Source organism: Columba livia, chromosome 14, assembly GCF_036013475.1.
Source record: "Columba livia isolate bColLiv1 breed racing homer chromosome 14, bColLiv1.pat.W.v2, whole genome shotgun sequence".
Taxonomy (NCBI): Eukaryota; Metazoa; Chordata; class Aves; order Columbiformes; family Columbidae; genus Columba; species Columba livia.
Genome location: NC_088615.1, coordinates 15,795,315 through 15,821,855, shown reverse-complemented (window position 1 = coordinate 15,821,855; position 26,541 = coordinate 15,795,315). Strand labels below are relative to the sequence as shown.

Sequence of the window (26,541 nt, the reverse complement as noted above, 5' to 3'; positions counted from 1 at the left end):
AGTTTGGTCCTGGAGGTGTCATTTCTCTTGTGGATGGCACAGGATGGATCTTCTGTGAATTCTTCTCCCATGGTATGGATATGGTTCAAGAAAGTTCTTCTGCATCACCAGGAAATAAGCAAACGATAAAAAGAGAGGCAATATATATTTTTAACATCAGTGTGTCTTGGCTGTAAGCAAACATGAAGAGTAGTGAACTCCGAGTAAATGAGAAACTTCTGTACTTTATAAAATAGTTCAGTTTACAGTTTCAGCCTCTGGGGCTGTTTTTCTTTTTAGATTTAATATTTGTTTTTCCTCAGTTGTTTTGGAGTATTTTTAGCTAATAAACAAACAAGCAATCCTTTAAGCAGCTGTTGCAGCCCTTGTATGTTTATATTTTAGCAATTAAGGTGGTATAAGACTAATATCATAAAGTAGCTTTTATTTTAGCAGCTGCTTTGCAAAAGAAAACTCTGAATCAAACTTACTTCCGTTATTATTTATTAATTGTTAGGCTTTTTGGATACAGAATAGTGATGCGAAACTAGAGCAAAACTTGAAGATACAGATCTTTGGGATTTCTTTGAGGTGTCTCTAAAAGAAATGCAGGAGTTTTAGAGAAACATCTGTTTTAACGAAAATAAGCAATATATCATGTTCCCGAGGGAGCGTAGTCATTGCCAAAAACCATATGGTAAGTCTGCAGATGGAAACAAATGCTGGTGTGTTATTTCTTTAGTATTCACTTCAAACTATTTGGTAATAAATATTACAATGCAACAAAAGTATCAGTGGGGGAAAATTGACAATTGTTGGAAGCTCCACGTCACTGAGGTGCATTCAAAATGTCGAACAGTTTAGAATCTGTGTAGCTGTATTCTTTGTGTGCATATAGAAAAATTATGAATTGGGACTGAAACCCAGGACAATAAAGAAAGGACAGCTAAAAGGCATTTGTTACAGAGTTTTTACTATTGGGCTGGTAAGACAAAACTGTTATCTCCAAAGCATATCATTAACAGGAGAGAAGGGAATGAATTTTCATTAAGTGATTGACCAAAAAGAAAATGTGAAGCAAGGATGAATGAGGGCTCACTATATTTGTGGTGTCTTAAGCTTGAAAACAGATATAGTACCAACATGCATTCTTCAGTACTGAAATTAAGCTGGAACACAAAACGCTAATGCACAGAAGTCTGGAGTATCAGTAGCAATTACTAGAGTAGGTAAAAGCTTTCAGTATTTAGTAGTTTATATTCTATTGCTGTCTCTGTGTTTGAAAAAGATTATTAACTTGCACAGATCTAAGCACAGTTGTGTACTGAAGAGCCTATCTGGAAAGGCTAGGGAACATCTCTCACTCAGAGGCTGCACAGAGTGGATTCAGCAGACATCTGTCTGAAGCAGTTTAGCAGATCTTGCCCTGGGATACGGAGCTGGATCAGCCGACCTCTCAGGTTTCCTGCCGCATTTAAGTTCTGTGTTTACAACTGGAAGACGTTCACTGAAGTGTAAATCATGTCACTGAAGGTTTGCAACTGTGGGAAGTGTAATCAGGGGATAAGTGGCTTTCCATAAGCAGTCTAAATACCTTTACCCCACACAAGAAGTGTCTTTGTACACCCATTGCTATTTTATACTGAAGAACATCCCACTAATTGCTTTGCCATTTATTTGATTCACAAGAAAGCAAAAATTTAACAGCTGTATTTTATTTGTCCATATGGATATAGACATGTAGGTATGAAATTTAAAAAAAAACGTACAAACCTTAATTAACATTTTCTTTGTTATATAGAAATATAATGTTTAAATGACTTTCCTGTTTACCAGATGTCTTAACTGTCAGCAGTTGCCTTATTTCTATGAGTGCAGAACTGGAAAAGAAGGTTTTATTTCAGCGGCAATCCCTTATTAAACTTGCAAGTCATAGGTGTTTTCCTTTTGATTTATTTTATTTATATTTTATTTTCATTTATTTTGATTTATTTTATCAAACTATTCCAGGCTTATTTACCTTGAATGAAACATAAGCTAGTCTTCTATCAACAGTAAAATGAAGATAATAATGTTTAATGGCTCGCTTCAAATTTTCAGTTCAATTTTCCAGTGTGCACGTTCACCTTTGTAGAACCTATTTGGACCTCGTATGACATCGTGTTGTTTGTTAGCAGCTGATGTCATTAGCTATTAATAGGCGTTACCTTTGTCTCGGAGCCCAGAGCACTTCTGGTCTGTTCCTGTCACCTCTGGGCTGCAGCGGCTTTGGTTTGGTCAGTCATGCCCTGTCTAGGAAGTTTTTCCTCTCAGCGCCTGAGCGCATCAGCCCCGTGACGCAGTCACCATCCATTGCCACCGCCAATGCCACTTCATTCATTGAAATGACGGGTTTTGTGCAATATTCCTTTTATAATGTTTCTGATTGGAGGTGGCAGCTCCTGACGTATTTGGGACAGGGAAGAGCGAACAAACAGCAGCTATTTCGTTGTGGTCAGGCAGAGCTGTCGTAGGGTTTCTATTTTGGAAAATATGGTGCTATCGATTCCTGTTCCTTCACACCCTCTCTGTTAGCAGGGTTTTTACAGGGTGCTAGGATGGATTGTATTTTTAAATCTGTACTGTTGTAGCAATTATAATGTCATATTAATCATCTATATTCCCACTACAGAATTTTATTATAGACGGCATAGTCCACCTTCCATTATAATGTCAGTCTGATTTAAAAGAAAATTCCTATGTTTCATTTTTTCCTATAGTTCTTGCACCCACTAGGCGCCACTAGTGCCTCAGCAGTAATGAACTAACAGAATTGTGCAAATTATTTTTTTATTTTAAAACTTCAGTTAGAAGCCCCAAAATCAAAAGCCTCACTGCAAATATACAGGGAAAAATATACACTATATTGTACAAAATTATATGTATGATAGCAGTAGACATTGTATAAAACCCTAAGAGATGGCTGATGCAGAAGTTAATACAAGTCTTACAAAATTTAGCTAGCTGTATTAGCAATGTTACATTTTTGTATATTGCACATCGTATTGTGCATTTGAAAAGTATCAGATCTCAGAGTTTAAAGTTTATCTCTGATTTTCTACCAACATATAGTTGGGTCTTCCTAGAGTGACTTGGGATGAGGAATTTTTTAATGTTTATCTGCAAATTTCTTTGGCCTTTAGACTCATTGCTCAGAATGGAAATTAATACAGAGGTTATAAATTCTGTACAATTTTGCATATATGGAACTCATTTTTACTGGATCTGGGAGTGCCTTATTTCAGAGGTTGGGCATGTTTTCCAACATACACATGCTAGACGTTTGGAGTAGAAACTATTTGCAAGTGTTTTACTTAAGTTGCATCATTAAACAAGAAGCATATGGCAAGAACAGGGATAGAATGGGATTATGACATGAAAATCTTTAAAAACTAAAAAATGAATAAAAGATACATTTGTTGGTTTATAATGTGCTGTGTTTCTTCAAAGCTTCTATAAACATATTCTCATTAACCTGGGAATTTTCTGCCTTTGTTCCATGCTTTTGAAGTACATAACCAATGCAAAGAAATTTTGGCAGAGGTCCCAAAGGATTTTCATAGTTCTTTACTTTGAGATGCTTAATAATCTCTCTTTGACCTCAAAGAAGCCACAGCACCTGTTGTTGTCATGACCCAGTGTGTGTACCACAGGAATCAGCCCTAAATGTTGTGCTTGTAACTTCCAAAATTTATGAATGAGTTGTAACTCTGAACATTATGTTTGTCACGACTCCGCTTAGACAGAATGCAATGCTTACTTTACTCAGTTTTTAAAGTTTATCAGTTGGTGAGTTTTTCCAAATTCTACTCTTCACATTCCACTTGTGCTTCTGTTTGGCGGTTTGTGTTCTTCTAGTGTCGCATTCTAAAAGACAATGCAAAATTATTTTTGTGAATGTTGGTTCAAAATTTCAAGGCTGCATGATGCTGCATGTGCAATCTTTTTTCTGTACAGATTAATGAAAGCACGTTAATATTCTGCCCCCTCCCCAATCAAATATACTTTTTACTTTATTTTTTGTTCATTTTCTTGGAGCACCATTTAAATGGGAAGTTTGTGATATCCTTCTAATTAAAACACGGATATATCAGGTAATTTATCTTCCCAGGAACATCTAAGTCATGATCAAATTTCGGTATCTACAGTTGATCCAATTAAGCAATTTATTTAAAACCCAAGTTGTTATTCATTTATTTAAAATTGTTTGTACTCAAAAGGCTCACAAAACTAGCCAAAATAGATGTTCATTTTAAAATATTTAGTTTTAAGGGATGAAGAAATGTATTCCAGTATGTGAAAGGGAACATTACCAAGGCAAAATCATCACATATTGAGAAGGTCACACATCCTGGAAATCAGTGGATCATTTCTTATAAATGTTATTTAAAGGTTATTTCTGGCTAACCTAGCTCAATAGCTGTGAGAACTACATATAGTTTGCAATTCTGCAGACAATGCGGAAAGTTTGTAAGTGCAATTCCTCTCCAAAATCACAGTAATGAGCCCACTATCTATCTAAAATGTATTATAGCTGCTGGTCTCAAGGGGCTGAGCTTCCTTTCACCATCATATTTCAAGAAAAAAAGAAATAGAAGGGTCGTGCTGTCTGGTTGGTTCTGTGAAATGCTGGAGTGCATTTGGTATCTGCAATGATTCGTCAGAAATTCAAAAGACTTCCTGTTTCTCCTACAATATCAAAAAGAACTGAGCAAAGATGTCTGTAGAGAAAACCGTGGCTAAAGGGAGGGGTTAGTGCGGAACAGGCTTTGCGTTCACAGGTGAGCTGCGGTCACACTGGTACCATCCTGAAAAACCATCCATCTCTTCTGTGTGAGATGGCTGGAAATGTCTTACTAAATTATTTCCACATTTTCCAATCCAGCAGCTGTCACATTTCCAAGGGGGAAAGTACCTCATGTTATGTGAAAAACAAACAAACAAACAAACCACAAACAAACAAAACCAAACCAGAATGAGACATCTTCTTTGCAGGTCATTAGCCCTTACATCGAGGAGCACTGGCAGAGGTGAAGCCCTCTCAACACGGGTGGTTAGTGCCACGCTCAGCCCCTTCAGCCACTGCCTGTCAGCTCCTGCATCTCGGCAGGAGTGTGCAAGGAGTCACTGACACAGAGAAGGGTCAGTTCCAGCTCTGGCCTGGTCTCCAGTGCTCAGCCTGGCAGCTCAGCACTGCAGAGCAGGAGCATCGCCAGAGCGGAGCACGAGCGCTCGGGTCCTCTCCTGTCGCTCTGCTGCTTCCCTTCAGCCCTACCACACCCTGCGTAACTGGGATGTTCAAACACAAGACATCTTGAGATGTTATTGTGGGCATTAGAGAAAGATAAACAGGCCTCAGAAACATATTTATTTGCATTTTTATATTCTGTTTCTATCAGCTTTTGCCATTTTCTATTTTTTAGAGACTACTTCGCCTCGTGGGGTTTTAGAGTGAGTTTTGGTACTGAAAAGCTTGCGAGTCCTAAACCTGAATGTGCTATTGAAATACAAAGAATCATACTTTTTCAGCCATAATAGGGTACTCTAAGGATGAAATGTGTTTTATAAATAAGGATATTGAGTCTTTAGGATGGGTCTCTGACAATGACAGCATTGAACTGGAAATCATTAAGTGAATAAATAGACCATTAACTGTAGCAATAAGGCTTCATTTTTTTCCCCCATAATCTAGAACAGTTTGAGAAATTGTCTATTTTACTGGTGTAATTGACATATACAAATTATATTCCCTACACATTAATAAATATGGCTTCTCAAGGGACTGAGAACTGTAAATTGGTCAAATTAATATTTTAAAATCTTTGATAAGGCAGGAAAACAGGAATTTGAAGGCATAAACAACATTTATCCTGCAGAAAAAATGGCCTGAATTAGTACCTACTATTAATATACTGTCAAAAATTAGATATGAATGTAATTTAAATGCTTGTATTAAGGGAAAAACAAAACAAAACAACCTTCTGCCTTGCTAGTGCTTATATTCAAATGTAGTTTTTAATAAGGCTGTGGAAGATATGGGTGAATTCAGAGCATCTCTGAGTAGTGTAATATGTACCAGATGAGTAATTGTCTTGGGCAAATGGTCCATGAGGCCGAGTATCTGCAGAGGGGAACAGGCTTTCTGGCCCGGCAATACCTAAAGGCACAAACAGCCTCCAAAGGGCTTTTAAATAAGCAAGTCTGCGAGAAGAGCTGGACTTGGACCTCGAAGGGAGGATAAAATAAATGCAGGATCTTCTTCACATTCTAGAGGACGCTTGAGAATTTTCTTTATTATAGGAAATGTGTGTGTTTCTGTGTGTTATTTGTTTTTCCTGGTTATTTGTGCACAAGAGAGTTTTCCAGGTTATAAAGGACACAGATCACTTAAGGTTTTGATGAAACATTATATTTCTAGGCTATTTAGTGTGGGTTCACAACACAGGGTTGTAGTTCATCATGTTCTATGTTTTGCTTCCATCCTTTACATTCCCACTAAATACATTTACTGTTGCCTTTCTACTGTCTCCCTGGTACATATCAGACATATTTTTAGATGCGGTAATGTTTTGACAAGTGTCTAAAGCCATCGCTGACTGCTTAGAAGCTTCTGAAAATAGTATTTACTTCCTTTACTTCCTTCTTTTTTCCCTTTTTGTCTCTAGCACATGAGAGAAGTGCTCCCTTTGGACTGGCTGCAGAACAAGCCATTTGCTTTCAGCAATGAAGGGCTGTGCACTGCAAATAAAGGGGTGTTCTCCTAGTTCAAGTACATGACTCAGTGCTAATAGCAGTTATTTAGAGATGTATTTTGTCTTCATTTCATGTAGAGAGCTCTTAACAAAATATATTGGAATTTCACGCAAATCGATGTTGAATTAGAATCCAAAGAGAAGAAAGTAGATGCCTTTTGAAGTAGTTCACAAATCCAGTGTAATTACACTGGGTGCCTTTAGCTCCAGGTTGTTCAGATTCTCTGGCATGTCATGGATTTCCCTAGTCCTGCTCGGGTTCGTGGTTTAATGCTGTTAGCTAATGAATCTCATATGAATCCTTTTTTAGGAATATTTATTCAGCTGCTGTGTTATTAAGAGCAAATGTGTAGTGGTTGTTATTAAAATTCATCTTTCTTGCTTTTCTGCTAATTGCATAATGCTAATGATGAACATCTTTTTATAATATAAAAATCTCATGTTGCTTGCATCATTTGGTTTCATAAATTATTCAGCATTGTGCATAGTTTAATATTATTCCTGCTTTTCTCAAAACTATTATAATTTCCTTATATTCAATTTACAGCTGTGGAACAACTATTTTCATTTGGCTGTGGCTTTTATTACCCAAGATTCACTACAGCTAGAGAACCTTTCCCATGCAAAATACAACAAGATCCAGAACAAGTAAGCAAAAACATGCACTTCAGGTGATGTCTTTAATTTTGCAGTTCAATGATGATAAAGATACTTTCATAGTTCTTTTTTTTTCTAGATATGGAGATATGAGGCGTTTAATTGGCTTTGCCATCCGTGACATGTGGTACAAACTTGGTGAGTAGGCAAATGAACTTAATTGTAAATGAATCCACAGCATATTGCTTGTTTCGTTGGAAAATATCTGACATGAAGTGCTTTTGTAAATATTGCGGCTACACAATTTGCGTTTCTGTTTCAGGTCAGAATAAAATTTGTTTTATTCCGGGGATGGTTGGCCCCATCTTGGAAATGACTCTTATTCCAGAAGTTGAACTACGAAAAGCCACAATCCCCATTTTCTTTGACATGATGCTTTGTGAATATCAAAGGACAGGAGAATTCAAAAAGGTAAGTAAAAATACTTTGTGTGAAAATTCGTTAAAAGGTGATGTGGTCGTTTTTTTTTTGGTGAATATCTGTTGTGTGGGCTTTTCTGCTTACACAAAGTAAAATCAAAAATATGAAGAACAAAAGGAAGAGCCCTTGTGCAAGTGAATAGGGGCTCTCCAGAGTGATTTAGCTGGACTTCAGTAAAACTTTTGTCACAGTGACAGCAATGGGCACCGGAATAGGGGCCCAGGGAGGTTGCAGGATCTTTATCGAAATTTTCAAAGTTCTTCTGAATAAGGTTCTGAGCAAGAAGAAATGACATTGAAGTCAGCCCTCGGTTAGGTAGCAGGTAGAATTAAATGACCTCTAAGGCTCCATTCTAATCTAAACTTTTTATGATACGCCTTCCTTGTGACCTAGATATTTATAAGCCAAAACTTCTGATTTTTAATACAGAATATCTGACAAAAGTAAGAGTGAATGGTTAATTATATATTGTCAGATTTCTCCGGAAACTATGACTTGTCTAAATATTTATTGTGATAAAAATAACCATTATGAAGAATTGACATTCATAAAATATTTTTGACAGTAATTTTGAAAAGGATTTTTAAATCACAAATATAAAATATTTTTGATAGAGTAGAAATGGGGCTGGTGGGACAGGACATTTGGCAATGTAATCTGAATCTTGTCGTGCCTGCCTGGGCAGTGTCTGTCCGGTTCTTTCCTAGCTGGCTTTTCCATTCTCTGCAAGCTCTTTGGGCACAGACTTCCCTCATTCTGTGTTTGCACACTGCCTTTCCCAGCACTTTTAAAATCAGGGAGTCAGGCTTTGTAGTTACACAAACAATTCATTTAGAACAATCTGTGTAATGGTAAGTGACAAACAAAGAGTCATATCTTCGATATTCATAAGAAAGTAAATCTAAATATGTCACTCATATACCCAGCTGTGTTAAATACTTTAAATCATGTGGGGCATTTCTGTGTCGACTAACTGTGGAATAAACGAGCAGATGGAATTTCCATTTTGGTCTGTATTCCGCAGTACAAAGTCTTTGGTTCAAGGCCAAGATTAAAAACCACTTTGCTTCTGTGCATCTGTTCCCTCCGTGTCGTAATAGTCCTGTGTTTGCCTTCTTAAAAATGTTTTCCTGCTCTTGGCTTATGCTTCATCTCTTGGGAGAGATCTGTACAGACCAAAAATCCTGAAAACTCATCAGTCATACTGAGCGATTAGCAAGAACAACAGCTTAGGAGCCTGGAAGATACCAGGCACTTAGGTGACCCCTCAATCACTTATGCTACAATAAATAAGTTGCAGATGATATTTTTTCAGTGCTGAGGAACAAGGACATTCATTTTACTGCAGCCTAAAAATAAGAGGTAATTTTTGTCAGATGGCACTAAAACTATTTCATAATTGAGCAGTTGAGTCTCATTGGAATCTAATGTTCTGCTATAGAAGTTGTGATCATTTAGTGGTCAAGAATTGTGGGTTTTATTTTCTCCTTTCCCGTGGATGAGGTAGTTAAGATAAATTTCTTAAAATTGCATCTGTCAGTTTGGCAATTCTGTAAGTTTTTTAAAATATGTATTTTAAAGGAAAGGCACATTAAGTTTTATTACTTAAAACTGTTACCATCTTAATTAGAAAAGGCAAAGAAGTAGTACGTATGGAAAATTATTTGATAAACACATATAATCTAACTTTCACTAGTGAACAATTTAAAAATACAAATTGGCATTTAGTATTATAAATGATATTTCCTTAAAGGTTTAGTATAAAATTTTGAGAATGCTAACATGTTATTCCAAGACTGCATTAGGCACTCAGGAGCCTAGATTGACATTCAATTAAAACATAATTTTGCTGAATTTTAACAATAAAGAATTAACTTCTAGTGCCATCCTCTCTAATGAGAGATGGGAAAACACATAGAGATGTTTTTACAATGCGCAAACAAGAGATGTCTTTACTAGTTGAGTCTGTACCAGCACAGGAACTAGAGCTTGTCTGGTACCTTCCATGTGGTTTAATAGACTTAACCAAAAAGATGGATCTGTTACCTTGGTGTGGGGCAGCGCTCCGTTCTGGGTGGACATACACATGATGTTGGTGCCAGCTCAGGAGGCTGTGTCCTCCTTTATGTATATAATATATGTGCAATAAGGATATAAAGTTATTTAGATTTACTAAGCGGGAATTTGATTTAGTTTAGCTATTTCTAGGAGGTGAACTAATCCCAGAGAAAACAAAATTCCACCTCTAGTTATCTCAAGAATTACATAGTACACAGATATATCTAATGGAATGGAATGGATACATAGGTATATGGCGTAATAGGGCATTTACTTCATGATCCTTACTTTAACTTTGTACATGTGACTTCCATTCACCCAGAAGAAATGTTGTATAAGCTTGTAGTTTTAACTCTAATTGAAGATGTAGGGAGGAAGCCATTAGTATCTACTAATTTTAGCTATCAAGGTTCTGTCTGTTCACCAGCTCAGAGAGCTAAGAATCTTGGAAAGGCAATTTATCCAACTTACATTCAGTGTCTGTGGATAAAATTACTCCTGCAAATACATCCCTTTTTCCTTCTAATACAAAGGAAATCTAGTTGCCTCTGTGATAGACACATGATGTTAAAAGAATCCCATGCTCCAAAGGTTGACAACCCATCTTTCCTTGAAAGATCCAGTTGTACATTTGTTTTAAGACTTCCTGAAGACAGAAACATAATGAAGCAAACTAGTACTATTTGTTCTAGCTGATAGTTTTGTTAAGGATTTGTTAAGGATTTAACTTGGCTTAGGAAAGACTATTTCATTGATATTTATATTTTTATTTTTATTCAAATAAGTCATTCTGTTCTTGTTTGGTATTTTTAATTTAGCATTTCTCACTGCTTCCACCAATTGCTGAAGCCATCTAGGGAAGTTTCTCTACTGGCTTTCCTTCCCAGCTGTTGGGCTGTGGCACAAAGTGCTGAGGGACGGGGTGATTCGGGCTCACCCACCTCCTGGCGGGTGAGAGGACACATGTTCGGTCTTAGGGAAACTCTTGGAGTCTGGTACCTTTCCAAGCTAACAGCTGTACAAGGGTACTAAATGAGTGAAAATAGGTGCTCTCAGCAAGCTCCTCTGGCGCATGTGATTCATTATTGCTGTAAATACTCACATTTCTTGCTCTCAGTTCTTGAAATTTTATTTTGTGTAAGGATTTCAGAAGGATGAGAGATCGTCCCATTAGCAGAACCTATGTTTTGTGCTTTGGTCTTGAAGTGTGTCCAGAGACGTGGAGATTTCTTAGACCTATTGGATAGATAAGCAGGTGGTTTTAAAGCCAAATTGGTGCCAATGACAACTAGGCACACTGTTAAGTTAGAGAAGAAATACCCTTTCCTGGGCTTAGTGTGAGCACAGGCACATTAAAACTTTGTTCTATATTTCTGCCAGCTTTTTTATTTATTTTGGTGCAAGCAACTGACTTTTTTGCAGCTTGTTGAGAAACTGCAGGAAAGATGCTTAGGAAGAGGGTTTTTTTGTTCCGATCCAGCATCTGTGAAATTATTACTTAGAGAAGTAATCAATTCTCTACATGCTGAATAAGTGCTAGGAAGGATTTCAGAGGTGGATGATTTTTAACTGGTGCTTGAGTTGCAATGTATTCACAGATTTCTGTCTTACTGCATTAAGCCCACAGACTTCAACTCTAGAAATTGACTGGATTAGATGCTTTTGCTCAATATTGCCCTGTCTTGAAACTGCCGTGTACCTGTGTCACCAATAAACATATATACACTAATATACATACTATAATACATACACATAGAAATTAATTCTGAGCCCTTTAAACTTATTTTTTAGCCTGGACAAGCTGGAGTAATTTTTTTGTTTGTTTCTGGATATTTCAATGATAGCTCTTCATTCTCTGGTCTTGGTGTAGTACATACTGTTCCTCAGGCATTCTTTAATGTGTTAGCTAATTACAGAGAATGGGCTAATATTAGAGCAGCAAAACCTGCAAGTGGATGAAGAGTAGTTCTGGATCACAGAGTACTGGTACTCCTAACAAACCAAAATTCTTTGTGGCCTCTGAAGAAAAAATAAGGTTCCTTCTTATTTGACACTCCTATTAAAAATATTTAAGAAACAGTAGTAGTGTGGTAGTCCTTTCCTTCTGCTCAAATCAGAAATGGGATTGTTGTTTCTACTGAACAATTTATAGCTTTCTCTGAGAGCATTCCGAGAAGTAGTTCTTCAGTGGAGACTCGGAGATCTGAAGTCATTAAGTATTTTGAGGAGCAGCCCAGATCCTGTTCACTGTGTCACAGAGATTACGCATTTACCACCAACTTCTGTGGAAATACTGGGTGGCTACACGCTGCTCAGTTCTGCACAGTTAGTCCTACACCGCTAGGAATGTTTCTCATGTGTGTACTCTACAGGTTTGCAAATTCACATTCTGCAATGACCTTTTGTATGTAGGCATCTCAGTGATGATAAATAGCAATGTATTTTCTCAATTTTCCCCTTTGGCCAGGCAGCAGAATATTTTTACCATTCTATGTCTGTTTAAAACAGCGTTTTCTACTCTGTCATCTTCAAATATGCTGTACCTGGTGCTGAGCTGGAGAAGTTGCCTCTCTGTGCCATTGCACAGTGTGCACGCAACTTGTACCCGGTTTCTGGTGTATCACATTGACCACTGTGAAGTGTTTAAATATTTCTTTTTGAAGCATATCTGGTGCTGCATTATGATCATACAAACGATTTTGGTTTCTCACATTTACAGCTGTGGTTGTTTGCTGTTTTGACTTGGTCAGAGAAATATGAAATGGTTGAAATTGCTCCCTCCTCCCTCCCTTCTGGAGAAAAGAGGAGTGCATCTGTATTTTCTGCACCGGTTTTTGTTGCTTGTGTGATGAGTGATCTTTGACATTTGCTGGTCCTATTAACTAAATCTCAGGAAAAAACGGAAGGACATCAAATATTCTGGAGAAATGTGGGGAATGCTCGGCCCTTGTTATTTAAAAATGCTGAGTAATTTTTCTGAGTGTAGGGTTTTAATTATGACCATCGTAAGGAAAGTACATGTAGTGATGTGTTTTGAGCTAGAATGTCATGTTGTCTACATCTGGAAGAATTGTACCTTCCACAACAGTAGTCTGAAGGGTGTGCACGACCTGCTTGGTGTTCTAAGGGGAAGAATTATGCTCTTATACACAGCTTTGGGCCTGGCTTCTTCAGCTCAGAGCTGAACTTTTTGATGACGAGATATAACTGCATTGCAGTTATCTGAGAGTACCGCATATAAAATAGTATAGTAACTCTTCCTGCCATGGAAGGCTTCCAGTTCCCTGATGGGATGATCTGGATCCCAGTCTGCCCAAGCTCTCAGTTACACAGAATCACTTCAGGGAGAAGACAGAATTATTACACTGAAAATTGTGTGAAATTTTGTGTGAAAGAAAAACATGAAAATTTGCTGTTAGTACAGTAGTAAACTCTGTCATTTTTACAGTGCTTTTAATAATTATATCCATGTAAGCAATAGAGCATTATTTTAATGAAGACCTTCCTGTTTTCTAATGCTTTCTCTGTGCCTCTTGTTGTGATAATGGCTTGTCTAGAACCTGGTGGTAGATCTTTCCCACCTCTTCTTGAAAAATACTATGCCAAGGTTTCTTTTATTTGAAGCTCAGTCTTACTGGGACACAAATTTTACTTTAGCAACTGGAAAAAACTCTTTTAAACTTGCTTCCTGCTTTTCTCAATGTCTCCTATTTGCACTCCTGTGCGTGCTTCTCTCACTAGCGTTTGTGCTTACTCTTGGAGCATGAGTGGTCTTTCATTTTTAGTATGTCTATGCTTGATTCATAGGGCAATAAACACACAACATAAACAAGCAGTCTTGCCTTTCTGCTACCTCCCTGTACTCTATGTAACAATGAAATATCCAGTATATATGTATATATGTGTTTATGAATATACATATTTTTATGTAAATATCCATAGATATAAATTTTACTCAAGGATTTTAGTAGAAATCTTGGGGTGAAGGGATTGCGACATGTTGTGACTGCATGAAGAGGGCATCGACAGCAGCATTAGAAAGGTTTAAAAAAGTGCTGGCCTTGAAACTGTGTCATTCTCTAGCTATGCAGATTCTTTACAAATCTGTATCAAGTTGTTTTCTCCTATGATGATAACTGAACATGATACAGTAATTTGGATGAGAACAAAGAATGACTCCAGCTGCACTAAGACTTTGAGATTTGTGTGTCACGCTCCCTTTCCCAGGGCAGACCAAAGGCAATGGCAGCCTAGTGAATGGGTTTGTCCCAGCTTCCAGCAGCGCTAAAAGCCCAGACTAGGAATCAAGCCTATCAACCTTGGAATGCTTTTGTAAATTCCAGAGTTTTCATACAACAAGCCAAAAGAGATGTTGAAGAATGAAGAATCAAAGAATATTACCAGACAAGAGGCTTAGGAGCAAAAAAGGGATTCAGGAAGGGCTGAGCACCGTAAAAGATCAAACGAATGTAGGTAACAGGGAGGAGAAGTGTTGACCCGGCAGTCACAGCACAGGCTGGCTAAGGGAAGGATGGCTCTGCCTGCACGGGATTCCCACTGCTGCTGGACTCCTGTCTGTGCTCTTTCCAACCTACAGCTGCAAAGCCATACCTGCGTCTTCACAGCATCATATTTGTAGCTTGGAAAAAATTATGCTGATGGTCTGGCTGCTTTTTAGTGGATTTGTTTTTAACGTCTTAAAATCTGCAACATTTTAATATTTATTTCTGCTAAGCTTATTGTATTCAGTTATTTTCTACCATGCATTATTTTTACATTACATTAATGTTAATTATTCTTCTGTTTTCCAAGATTGCTATATCAGTTATTTTAAAACACTTAATTATTTGAAATGTTTTGGGGTTTTTTTTGGTTCCTGATCATGTCTGAAAGACAACAATAGGCTAGTACACCCAGTAATTTTGTTCAAAAATTAATATTCTGCATAACATTAACAGGGGTATATTTTCCTTGCAACCCTCTCTGTAGATTTCCAACTGAATTAAGCTCTTTTTTTTTTTCATATTCCACTGGCATTTTTCATTTTATATTGAGGGAAAAAGTAATTTCTTGTATTTCTTTTGCAAGTATACTACATAAGTATCAACTATTTGAGGACATTTATAGAACATGCAAATCTTAATGCCTTAAGGTGCTTGGAAAGGGGAGAAGAAAACCAAACCATATGTATGTATTATAGTTGCCATGGTTTTCATTTCCCAGACCTGAATGCACCTGCATAATATATGGAAACTAATTAAAATTCTGATCTAAACATGTTAGATTGGCTTAACCCTTTAAAAATTATAAAGCAGTTGCCTATATATAATGTATTGTAAAGCAAATTACAATTGTATATTTATATTGCAACAACACAATAATATTTAAAGAGGTTTCACATAATTAAGGTATGATCCTGCAAAATATTGTTAAAATATAATTCAACAAGTACTTCCATTTCTTTAAGAAGTCATTGTATATTACTATGGTATATTACCTAGAAATTCTACAGAGATGTTCCTGGAGTTTATTACACTTTAAAGATGTCAAGCTGTTGTCACTGATCATTTGCGTGCCTGTTTGTAACAACAATTTTTCAGTTTAGCATTAGTTTCTTAGCTAACTTTTTCTTTACCAGCGTGACAATCTTTGAAAATAGGCTTTATCTTTTTCTGAGTATCATGAGACGTTATGCCTTTGCTTAATTATGTGAAACTACCTGAAGAGTATATGAGAGATTGTTACAGGGTGTACCAGGAACAGCAAGTAAACAATATGGATGACATCTTTGGATACCCAGCTTTGAGAAACTCATGATGGGAATGACTGGGTCCTTACTTTTGGACCTTACAAGTAGAGAAATAAGGCTGTTAATAGCTCCAAATGACATGGTATCCTAACTGTAAAGAAAAACTGAAGAAATTATGCAGTAGAGGGGAAAAAATTGTGTTTAACTACAAAAATAGCTTGTTTGCTGTTTTTGTTTATATGCCATTGTTTCCTAATTAGGGTCTAGATAGACCTAACAAATAGCAATTGCAGACTGTAGGACTAACAAATAAGCTGTTGAATACTATAGGATTGTTCATGTTTTATCTTGGTGAAAGAGATTCTACTTACTCTGGAATCCTGCATTTGAAATTAGAGATGTTCTATGAAAACCCATAACAAAGACACTGTTAAGCCTGTTTCCTCAGGTTATTTTATCAGTTTGTACTGAGAAACAGGTATCTGGAGATAGTCAGATGTGCATTATTCAACTGGAATATATTCCAGCGTTGAACCCTGGGGAATATATGATATAACTTTACAAAGGTATTCTTTTGATGCCATATTGAAATGCGTTTGACCTCTGGATATCTGCTCAGTGTTTTGATTTTTCCTTCTTTATTAGTTTGAAAATGAAATAATTCTGAAGTTGGACCACGAGGTGGAAGGCGGGCGAGGGGATGAACACTACATGCAGTTGTTTGAGTCCATGTAAGTAGTGCATGAGAATAAATGCCCAGAGGATGTGTCATTATCTTATTATTCCCACTTCTCAAGTTGGTAACCTCACTTAAAAATAAAACACAATCTTTGCAGCTATTTTTATGAAGGGACTGGAAATAGTATACTATTTTAGTAGGCCTGAAGAGGTGCTGCAGAGGTGTTCAGACTGGCTTTTGGTAAGACCAAAACCAGGCCTTGCGAGTACATAGGTTTCCTAATAATAGTGCTGCAAAGCCTGGACCACTAAGCCTGGCTGAACTGTTGCTACAATTGATCATCTCCAATACTGGGGATTCAGCTGACACAGTAGACATTTGTGCAGTGCTAAACTTGCCCTGCTGCTAGTAAGTTGTTTTTTTTTTTTTCCAAATATCCATACTAAATCTGCCTTGCCTCAGTTTAAGCCAATTAGTTCTTGTTTTACCCACAGGGGACACAAAGAATCATTTATTCTGTTTCTCTTTGCAGCAGCCTTTGACAAATTTGAAAGTTGCTGTCAAGTTTCCTTCAGTCTTCTCTTAAGGGGGAGCAACCCGGTATTTCAGTTTATCATATGCAGTGTTTTCTGGACATTGCTACGGTGTCTACATTTATTTTGAAATACTATGTTACCTAAAAGATGGAGACAATATTCAAGCTGAGACTTCATCAATGCAAAGAGAAAAGCTTCCTTCAGATCTTGTGTATAAGACTCTTTGAAGTTTACCTTTTCTGAGCTGCGTGATGTTGTTTGCTTGTCCTGTTCACAGTTTACTCTTGCATTCAAATATTTTTCTAGAGAACTGGTACCCATCAAGTTAAACCCCATCTTTCAGCAGTGCAGTTCAATAGTCTCATCATTCTATGTAGTATTTGATCTTCCTGCCTTTCCAAGGTATCCTCCTTTCTTTGACTTATCTGTTTTTTCTTCTCGATACTCTGCCATGTTCTACACGACTTCAAGTTCAAGGGGGCCACATATCTAAGGATGTCACTTCATATTATTTCCAGATAATATTTTTTGTTCCATCCTTGAAGCTGTATAATTATGCCTGTAGAGGCACAGCTGAAGCAGAAGCTGGTGATCTGTCTGTGATAGGACCCTGTTCTCTTCTGGGGTTTTGTTTGTTTGTTTTTGAATCTTCCTACTTCACACCTTTCAAAGCAGGGATTTCAAGCCTACAACTCCCTGTTCCAACTAGATAGACACCCAGTTAAATTGGGCTCCAGACTTGTTCATGTGGTCATATTTTCTTCAACTAATTTCCTGTGGCTGTCCACCTTTCTGCAGAGTTCCGGTTGCCACCTGAATGCAGCTATTGAGCAGTAGTCAGTGTCTTGTGTGCTGCTGCTCCCCCCTGTACTCACAACTTGCCCCACTGGCTGGTTGCTGGGAACTTCACACTCAAGCTGAGCAAGACTACTTTTGAAACCTTCCCTCACGAGACAGGTCTTCCCCTCTCCTGTTCATGTTGTAGTTCTCCTCTACGTGTACTCCAGTTTGCCTGTCTTCAGTGACTGGAGTTCTGTGCTGTATGCTGGCTGAGACCCGGCAAAAGCTTGTGGTTTATGTCAATGTATATAAAAAAATGCCGTTTGTCAGATGGAATGCCAATGCAAAACCAGAATGCTAAGGAGAAGTTCTTAACCAAAGAGAGAAAATAATCCTTAATGAGATGCTGGTAATCACTTCATAATGTTTAAACAGTCAAACTTTGAAAATGAAGCAATGATAGTAATGTGAAATACCTACTCCTAAATCACTTCAGTGCTTTATAGAAACAACATATGCTAATATTTTGTTAATGTAAATTGGAATCTGATGATGATGGTGTATAAAACTCACTTTCCTATATTTTTATCAAAAGAAAAATAGCTGCTTTTTTAATCTGCAGAAAGTTTGTTTGTTTTCGTTTATTTCTCAAGGGCAAATTGCTCTGGTGAGATCTTATTCATGAATGTCTTTCTTGACTGAAAATTTATGTTAGTTTGAGCTTTCTACTCACACCTAACTGCACAAAGAGAAAGAAATAAATATCACATTTTACGTTGTACAGCAATAGAGGAAAGGAAGGTCTAATGTTTATTGCAATAGTGTGGCATTCCAAAGACTTGAGTTTGTTATATCACAGATGCAGGTTGCTCCTTTCTGCAGTGGTGGGTATACCCTTGAACTGGAAGTCATTTTCAGACAGGAAAACTAAATGTTTCATGTTTTTCCTTTTGATTTATATCCCATCTGTCTTCTAGATATCTAAGCTACCAGCCCACAAAGGGAGTTTCCAGTGCATTCTGCAGTTGCTTTAGCCCTAATTCAGTATTTCCTTTCAGATCCAAACAGTTTTTCAGTTGCTGGACCACTACTTTTCATAGTATTGTAATAACATTTTGTGTGTGTGTTTGCAGTCTTACAGAATGCGCATGTCAGCATCCCGGCATTTGTACCTTGGTTGAAAGTTTTGTCAGCCTGGTTAAAGGCCTCCTGGAGAAACTGCTGGATTACCGAACGGTGATGAATGATGAAAGCAAGGACAACCGCATGAGCTGCACTGTCAACTTACTGGTATGTTCTAGTGTGAGAAATGGGAAGAACTTCAGAATCCATTTACTGAAGATGAAGGTAAATCTTCCTGGGGACAGGAGTGGTCGACAATGCTCAGTAGTGATTTAAACTCTGAGGCAAGAGATTTTTGTATCTGTTTGCATGGCTATATGCACAAACCTGAAAGCAACGTCCACTCAGGTCTGTGGTTTTGGTTTTATGTTTTCCACTTTGATTCTGCATAAATAAGGAACTCTACTGGTCATGTGCCTTGACCTTTTGACAGGCTTTTGCCAGAGTCAAGGTTTGCATGAAGAACTGTCCTACCTGCTGCTGTAGCAACTCAGCAAACAGGGGTTTTAAATCTGGGAAAGAAATCTGCAACTTATGCTTGCAGTAAGTTGTCAAGATTTTATATTCTGATCTGGTTCTAGGCCACCGTGTCTTTTTTTCTATTCCTACTCTGTAATGAGGATATCTCGTCTAGAGATTCCTTGAAGCTGAAGAGGAACTTTCATCAGCTTTGAAGGCTGAAAGCGAATATGATTAATACGTGTTGTAATCACATACTCTGTTCCTCAGTAATCGCTGTGCAATGTGGTATAAATTTCTGCAACTCTTCAGGAGACAATTCCTGTCATACATTTAGCACAGCCTGTAACTCATATACCTGCAGAAGCGGTATGGTGACAGAAATGGAATTATTCCTGGAATTAGCCCCTTCAGAGGTTTTGCACAGCAGTGTTACATATCAACCTCAATAAATACCACCTGCTTTTCTGGCCATCAATTGTAGCCAAAATATGCAGTTTATTATGTTAATGCATTTAAATAATCATGATTCCCTCTTCTTCAACAGAAAAACTTGCACTAATGATTTCAGTAGTGAACTAGGAGAACTATACCCATGTATAATAACAACACATACTAATAAATAATTAAAATATTAATTGAAATAGTAATGCCAGGTTTAAACTTACAGTAGTCTGTAAAGAATATTTCTTGTGCTGTCCAGCTAGCAAGACAAGCAAAACCTCAGCATATTTTTTTCTTGTGTTTTAATGAAAGACATTAGGAGATAACTTTTAAATGTTTGTGTCCCTAGAATTTCTACAAGGACATTAACCGTGAAGAGATGTATATCAGGTATGGCAGTTGTTCTGTTGGATCTGTTTTGGAGAGAGGAATAATATTCTCTTATGTATTTTGGTTTTATTATTGTACTTGAATTTCTATTAGTTATTGTTAGCTACTGTCCACAGTGATGCTGTTGTAGCCCTGGCATTGTTTATATTCTTATTGCATTGTTTGATTAACCTTCAGTGATTTGGAATCAATCATATGTATTCAGCGGGTGCACTTTTTTCCCCAAAGAATCAGCTTTTAGTCGAGCACTCAACATTCGTTGTCTATTGTTTTAAAGAAAGAAAATACCACTAGATTTGAGGCTTGAGGGAGGGTGTGTCATAAATTTAGAATGGTAGAAAAAACATTTGAGTTTTGTAGAATTGTGCAGTCTGCCAAGTCTCTTTAAATATGCAACACTACATGCAGTGCAGAATTACTAGGAAGGTGTTTTTCTGTAAGAGCTATAGCTGTACTGGCAAATTCTTTCAGATGTGACAGGTCTCCAACGGTTTTGCATACGAGCTGCAGCAAATCTTGCTGTTCAAAAGCTTGCTGTTTGCTGCCTCTCATTCTGCAAAACCCACAGAACCACCTGCACCTCGGTCAGTGCAGTGCAAAGCCCAGAGTCCCAGCTGAGCTGAGCGCTGAAGGCGAGGCAGAGCTGGATCGGGAGCTGTGAGCTGGAGGGGCCAAGGAGAAACAGCGGGCATTGCTATGGGGGACATGTCTCCAGCTGGACTGACAACTGGGCTGGTAACACCATGCACTGCGGCAGCAAGGTGTCAGAGTTCCCGTGTCCAAACACCTGCTGTGTGTCAGGGTAGGATGTGCTTTTTGTTTCTCGCTGCTGGAAAACATGTCTTGAGTCACATGATGGACACTGGTTGTGCCGGTAGCAGTAACGCTGCCCCAGGGATCAAGAACACTGGCAATGTGTAATGTAGAACAACTCTTCTGCCCTTCCCACTTTCCCAACTGTACAGGGACTTGCTCTGTCTTTCTAGGCTGGTGTTTTCCAGTTTCTGCTTTACCTTGAGTTTTCTGTTGTGCTTACATCTGTTTATATGGACCATGTTTACAAACAATTGAAAAGTGCTGCAGAGAAAGGAAGGTATCATGAGTAACGGCTCAGAGGTCTGACTCAGAGCTTGAGTCCGGTTCTTCTTCTCAGAGGTGCAGCTGGCAGGAGCTCACAGGAGGAGTTCGGCTCTTTCTTCTCCTCTTGTGCACAATGTGTCAGCAAAGAAAACACAGAAAAGTCTGAACAAGAGTACAGACCTTTAACCCCTTCTAGTGTGTCCTTAAAGACTTTGGGTAGTGACTGTATGACGTCTATAAAGTCTACATTACAGAGTTTTTCTAAAACATTTTTAACACTTAATATTCCAGTAATGTCAATATCTGCTCTAATTCTTGTTTTCTCCTCTGACAGATATTTGTATAAGCTGCGAGATCTTCATTTAGATTGTGAGAATTACACAGAAGCAGCGTATACCCTTCTACTCCATACGTGGCTCTTGAAGGTTAGAATTTCTGAACTCAGTACATAAACAAGCTTTTGCAATTTTCAAATTTGTAAATTAAAAAGTGATTGTCTTAATCTCTGATTTACTGCAGTAGGTCATACAAATCTAACTATAATTGTTGAAACTCTATTTTCAATAGGTGATTAAAAGCCACATATTGGTAAAATTAAATACTCTAGCCAAAATCGCTTTTTCATCTGGGTTTTTTACGTGGTTTTGTTCTCAGTGGTCAGATGAACAGTGTGCACCTCAGGTCATGTCAACAGAGTTCCAGTGTTCACAGACCTATCGACACTTGAAAGAGAATTTGTATGAGAAGATCATAGAATACTTTGATAAAGGAAAGGTAGGTCTGTAGAGTTCTTCCCCCTGCCACAGCTCTTTTTACTGTTACTTTGTTTAGCAGTATTTAATGAATAAGATCTGTATAAGAAGTTTGTGTAGGAAATCCTCTTTGAAATGTGGGTCAAGTAAAAATTGTGTCCTGAAGGCTTATTCAAAGAGTATATCTGTTCTGTGTGAGCATATTTTTGCAATAACCATATTCGCAGATAAAGAGGGCTAATGTTTATACTGGTCACAAACTTCTCTGTCAAGCAGTAATAAAATAGTAAAAATCATTGAATGTACCTTCCTTTAGTAGGAAAAAAATATGGCCTATACAGATTGCATTTTAAGCCATTTGGTCATTATCTCTCCCCCTGCCCCGCCCAAAAAAAATCAAAATGGACATATTTGTTTCAGAGAAGTCTGAAAATTGGATCCCAAACTCCAAATGTAGTAGTTCAATGTTCAGTACCTGGGTTTAGCTCAGCTTTAAAAAAATCTGTTAATAAAATTGCCTGTCAATAGAATGACAGAGCTGAGATTTTTGGAAATAAAGCAAAAGACTAGAAAGCAGGGAAAGATTCTGCAGTGCTGGGTGACGAATCTTATGACCCAATAAGGCCTTTAAGTCATTATGTCGTTAGCTGCAGCCAAAGGGATGAAGAGGGGAGGCAATTCATTACTGCCTCTTGCAAAATAAAGGTGTAACTCCCTCACCAAAGTCCCGTCTGTAATTCAGAGGACAGAAAGTTCTTGGTGCTTCAGCACTGTGCAGGAAAATGCAGTGCTATTTATAATTCTCAGCGCTTTTTGTTGGCATCCGAAGGAACTGCAGTGTGGCAGCCCCCACCCACTTTATCGTAATATTCAAGTCCTTCTGACTTGTGTCATTTGGATTCTCCCCAGACAGACCAGAGCTGGTTTGCAGCAGCTGAACACATCATGTTCAGACCTACCCAGCCTGGGGAGTCCATGGCACCGGGTACAAGTGGTCATAACGTGTGTGACCTCCAGTGTCCTCACAGCTGTAGAAAATCCTGCTCACAAAACCCCCTTTGTTTCCTTTATTTTGAATAGATGAGAAGACTGACAGAATTTGAGAAATATCCTCAAGAGAGGGAGTTTCTATCTGCTTTAAGACCACTTTTGTGCTGCATACATGAAGTGCCTATAGCAGATGGGAAAAACTGTCCTTGTCTTTCCAATGCAGTTCTGTAATTCCTCACAGTCATTTGCAGAGGTAGCTATCAAGTTGTGTGGAAAGGAACAAGCTGCTACTCTGGGCAAGGGGCAATTTAAGTCTAAGCCTTGTGCTTTTTTTCTGCTGACTAGGAGAGCTGTCACACACAAGGTTACCTGTGACTATGTATGCTGCAGAATTTCTTATGAGATGAAGTGTATGTGTGTGTTTTCAAGAGAGACAAGTGGCAGTCCCTTCATACACTGCTCTTGTGCTTGGGGTATATTCTGGATGTTATGCACCTTAGTGATTCACTCTTTTAATCTATCTGCAAGGCTAGGTGATTTTTTTATTATCTTATTGTAAACATAAAGTAGTTTTACTTATTCCTTCCTATAATGAACCATAAAACACTTTTATTTTTTACATTAATCTGTTTTCCTAAAGTTTATGATTGCCTTGAGTCTTCCATTCCAAATGTGCAGTTAATATATGACTGGAATTTAAAGTTAGCATAATCAATAAAACTGTAGTTAAGCAGTGATGCATTAAAAAACTTATTTGTTGGTACTGGATTTACTTTGGGGATATGTGTTTGCATTGCAGATGTGGGAAGAAGCCATATCTCTATGTAAAGAACTTGCAGAGCAATATGAAAAAGAAGTTTTTGACTATGAACTACTAAGTCAAAACCTGGTAAGATTATATAGAGGTCTTCAAATTATTTCAGTCACAGAAATTGATACTTTTGAGCTATCAAACAATAGGGCTACTTATGAGCTCATTGTCTACAATTCATTTTTAATTCATTTGTCAAGAGTTGCTATTTTTTATTGTAACAATCCAGTGGTAGAGATTCATAAAGAACTGCTTGTTAAAGTTGCACAGACATCTGCTTGTTGAGATATTTTGAAACTTCTAGAGATGGCATAAACATATTCTCACTTAGCACAATTTAAAGGCCATGTATAAAAGAAATATAACAGGTTTTGAGGCCTTTGTACTGCTTTAGGGTAGAAAAAGTACCTGGATGCATTTTTTCCCCTTCATTTTTTTCTTTAAGTTTTAGGAACTGGAATCTTGACAAACCTAAAGAATTCTGTCCTAATCAGGGACTGGGAAGTAATACATCGCAAGTAATTAGAACTAGGTTCAAAGGCCAGAAGGAAAAATTTAAAAGGAGATGAAATGTTTAATTATTTGTTTTTATTAAAATTGAATTACTCTAAATCCCCCGCATACCTTACCTTCTTTTTTTCTACCCTCAATATTCCACACTTGCATGATCTTGAACAAAGAAACCATGGGAATCAAAATGTGGTGTTCTTGTGTATTAGGGAAGCTTGTTTTCCTCACCATCAGTTTTGCTTTTATCATCAACAAAAATATAGAAACAATATTTTTTGCCAATACCACTTAAGTTTCTGAGGTATGGATCCATATATTTGAGGCAGGGAGTTTTTCAGTAATGCTGTTCGTTAAGTGTTTCAAGTACCAAGTATGACTTCGGTGTTTCCTTTTTATTTTTTATGCCAGTACATTAAGGATAAGCCTGATTCTGAGGCCATATAATTGAAGTTGAAGCCATACACATTTAGCTGTGTATTATATTTGCATATAAGTGTCAACAATATTTAATGAACCACAGCAGTGTCATGTGCATGCTAACCGTTGCTGCTCTAGCTTACCACTGATAATGGATAGCTCTTGCATATTCACCGATAGCTGTAGTACTTTAGTGTGCTACTACTGGACAGGTCAAAAAGTAAATGGGAAAAAGCCCCAAACAAGTAATTGCGGTTGGTTTTGCTTTCAGATTCAACAAGCAAAATTCTATGAAAACATCATGAAAATTCTGAGACCTAAACCGGATTATTTTGCTGTTGGGTACTATGGCCAAGGATTCCCCACATTTCTAAGGGTAAACCTGTTTTTAATTCTTATTTTTCTCATCTATTTTCATGTGCTTCTAAAACCAACTTCAGTATTTGATGTTATTTTGTAGAAAAACAAAAACTTTTCTTAGATACTGCAGTGAATATGGCAGCTTTCCTCACACTTGAAAGACAATGAAAGACCTCTCTTTCCATGTTTTAAGGGCAAATTTGCCTTGAAAATGTTGGAAAAAATAGGGAAAAGGTATGCTAATATTACACCAAAGGAAATGTGGACAACTTTTCTGGTATTATAAAAGTTTCCTGATAAATGAAGCAAACTGAACTGCAAATGAGTACATTTGGGGTTAGACTGTATTGTAAATGAGGACATGTCATAATACCAAGGAGAAGGAGCAGGCAGAGGAAACCCATATATTGGTATTAGAAAGCCATAAAACCTGGACCCAGAATGTATTTTAAAGCAAATCCTTTTACCTGATAGTCAAAAAGAAAAGGAATTTTCTATTCTGATTTTATTCTGCTCTGCAGGAACATCCTCAGTGATGATGCCAGTTTATCTTCATTCAGTCTAACAGCATAAAGTATCATCCCTGGGGAGTCAGTGCTGCATTCCAGCACTTGGTCAAAGACGTGTCTTGCTTTATGGTTAATTAATATTTAGAAAATAGTAACATTCATTCCAATATTTGGAGCGTCCCTTGTATTATTGTACTGATAAACATGCATCTGTAACTTCTGCCTCAGCATCATACAGCCAAAGAAAGCAGCTGTTTATTCCTTGCAGAACAAAGTGTTCATCTATCGCGGGAAGGAATACGAGAGGAGAGAGGATTTCCAGGCACAGCTGCTGAGCCAGTTTCCCAGTGCAGAGAAGATGAACACCACCTCAGCACCTGGGGACGCCGTGAAAAACTCTCCTGGCCAATGTATCCTGGAACATGGGGGAGATCACAAAGTGGAGGCGGGTTGGGGAAACCTTGTTTTTAGCAAGAATTTATCTATGTGGAACAATCATTTCCTAAAAAGGATGAAATTTATTAATGTAGCAGCTCAGTTTGCAGTTTTACTTATTTGTCTTGCATGGCTTTTATGGCTTGTTCCTAACATATTCCTGGTTTTCTCACCATTCTAACAAGTGTGTCTTGTTAAGTCATCGCAGATTCATAGAATCATTTAGGCTGCAAAAGTCTCTTAAGATCAAGTCCAACCATGAACCTAACACTGCCAAGTGCACCACTAAATGATGTCCCTTGGCTAGGGTTAAGGCGGCAAATTGTCTGTTACCGCACATTCCTAGCTGTTGAGTCTTCCTGTCTTCCTTGAGCGTTGTTCTGACTGGCACTGCATGTGAGTATCACCTGTATTTCTTGGCAACATAAATACACCTTATGTCACTCTCAGAGTTTTTCCTGGGAAGATTAACTCATAAACATCGTTAACCACCATTTAGAAGCCCCTAAATTATTCTTGTTTGGAAGTATTCTGACAGTTGCTTGCACTCATTATATTTTTCTTCATGTTCTGATTTAAATCACTACTGGCTGAGCAGACGTGAGATCACCTC

At 37.7% G+C, this 26,541-nt stretch overlaps 1 protein-coding gene across 1 annotated transcript in view; it reads left to right on the top strand.

Moving 5' to 3' along the window:
* DOCK2 (dedicator of cytokinesis 2) overlaps positions 1-26,541 on the top strand; it is a 170,603-nt gene that overhangs the window by 125,050 nt on the left and 19,012 nt on the right. The window contains exons 31-41 of the mRNA XM_065030122.1: positions 7,318-7,418; positions 7,507-7,565; positions 7,690-7,838; positions 16,300-16,385; positions 18,783-18,939; positions 20,024-20,064; positions 21,479-21,569; positions 21,799-21,918; positions 23,686-23,775; positions 24,896-25,000; positions 25,762-25,903. Coding sequence (XP_064886194.1) covers positions 7,318-7,418; positions 7,507-7,565; positions 7,690-7,838; positions 16,300-16,385; positions 18,783-18,939; positions 20,024-20,064; positions 21,479-21,569; positions 21,799-21,918; positions 23,686-23,775; positions 24,896-25,000; positions 25,762-25,903 — 1,141 coding nt within the window. The remainder of the gene's footprint in view (positions 1-7,317; positions 7,419-7,506; positions 7,566-7,689; positions 7,839-16,299; positions 16,386-18,782; positions 18,940-20,023; positions 20,065-21,478; positions 21,570-21,798; positions 21,919-23,685; positions 23,776-24,895; positions 25,001-25,761; positions 25,904-26,541) is intronic.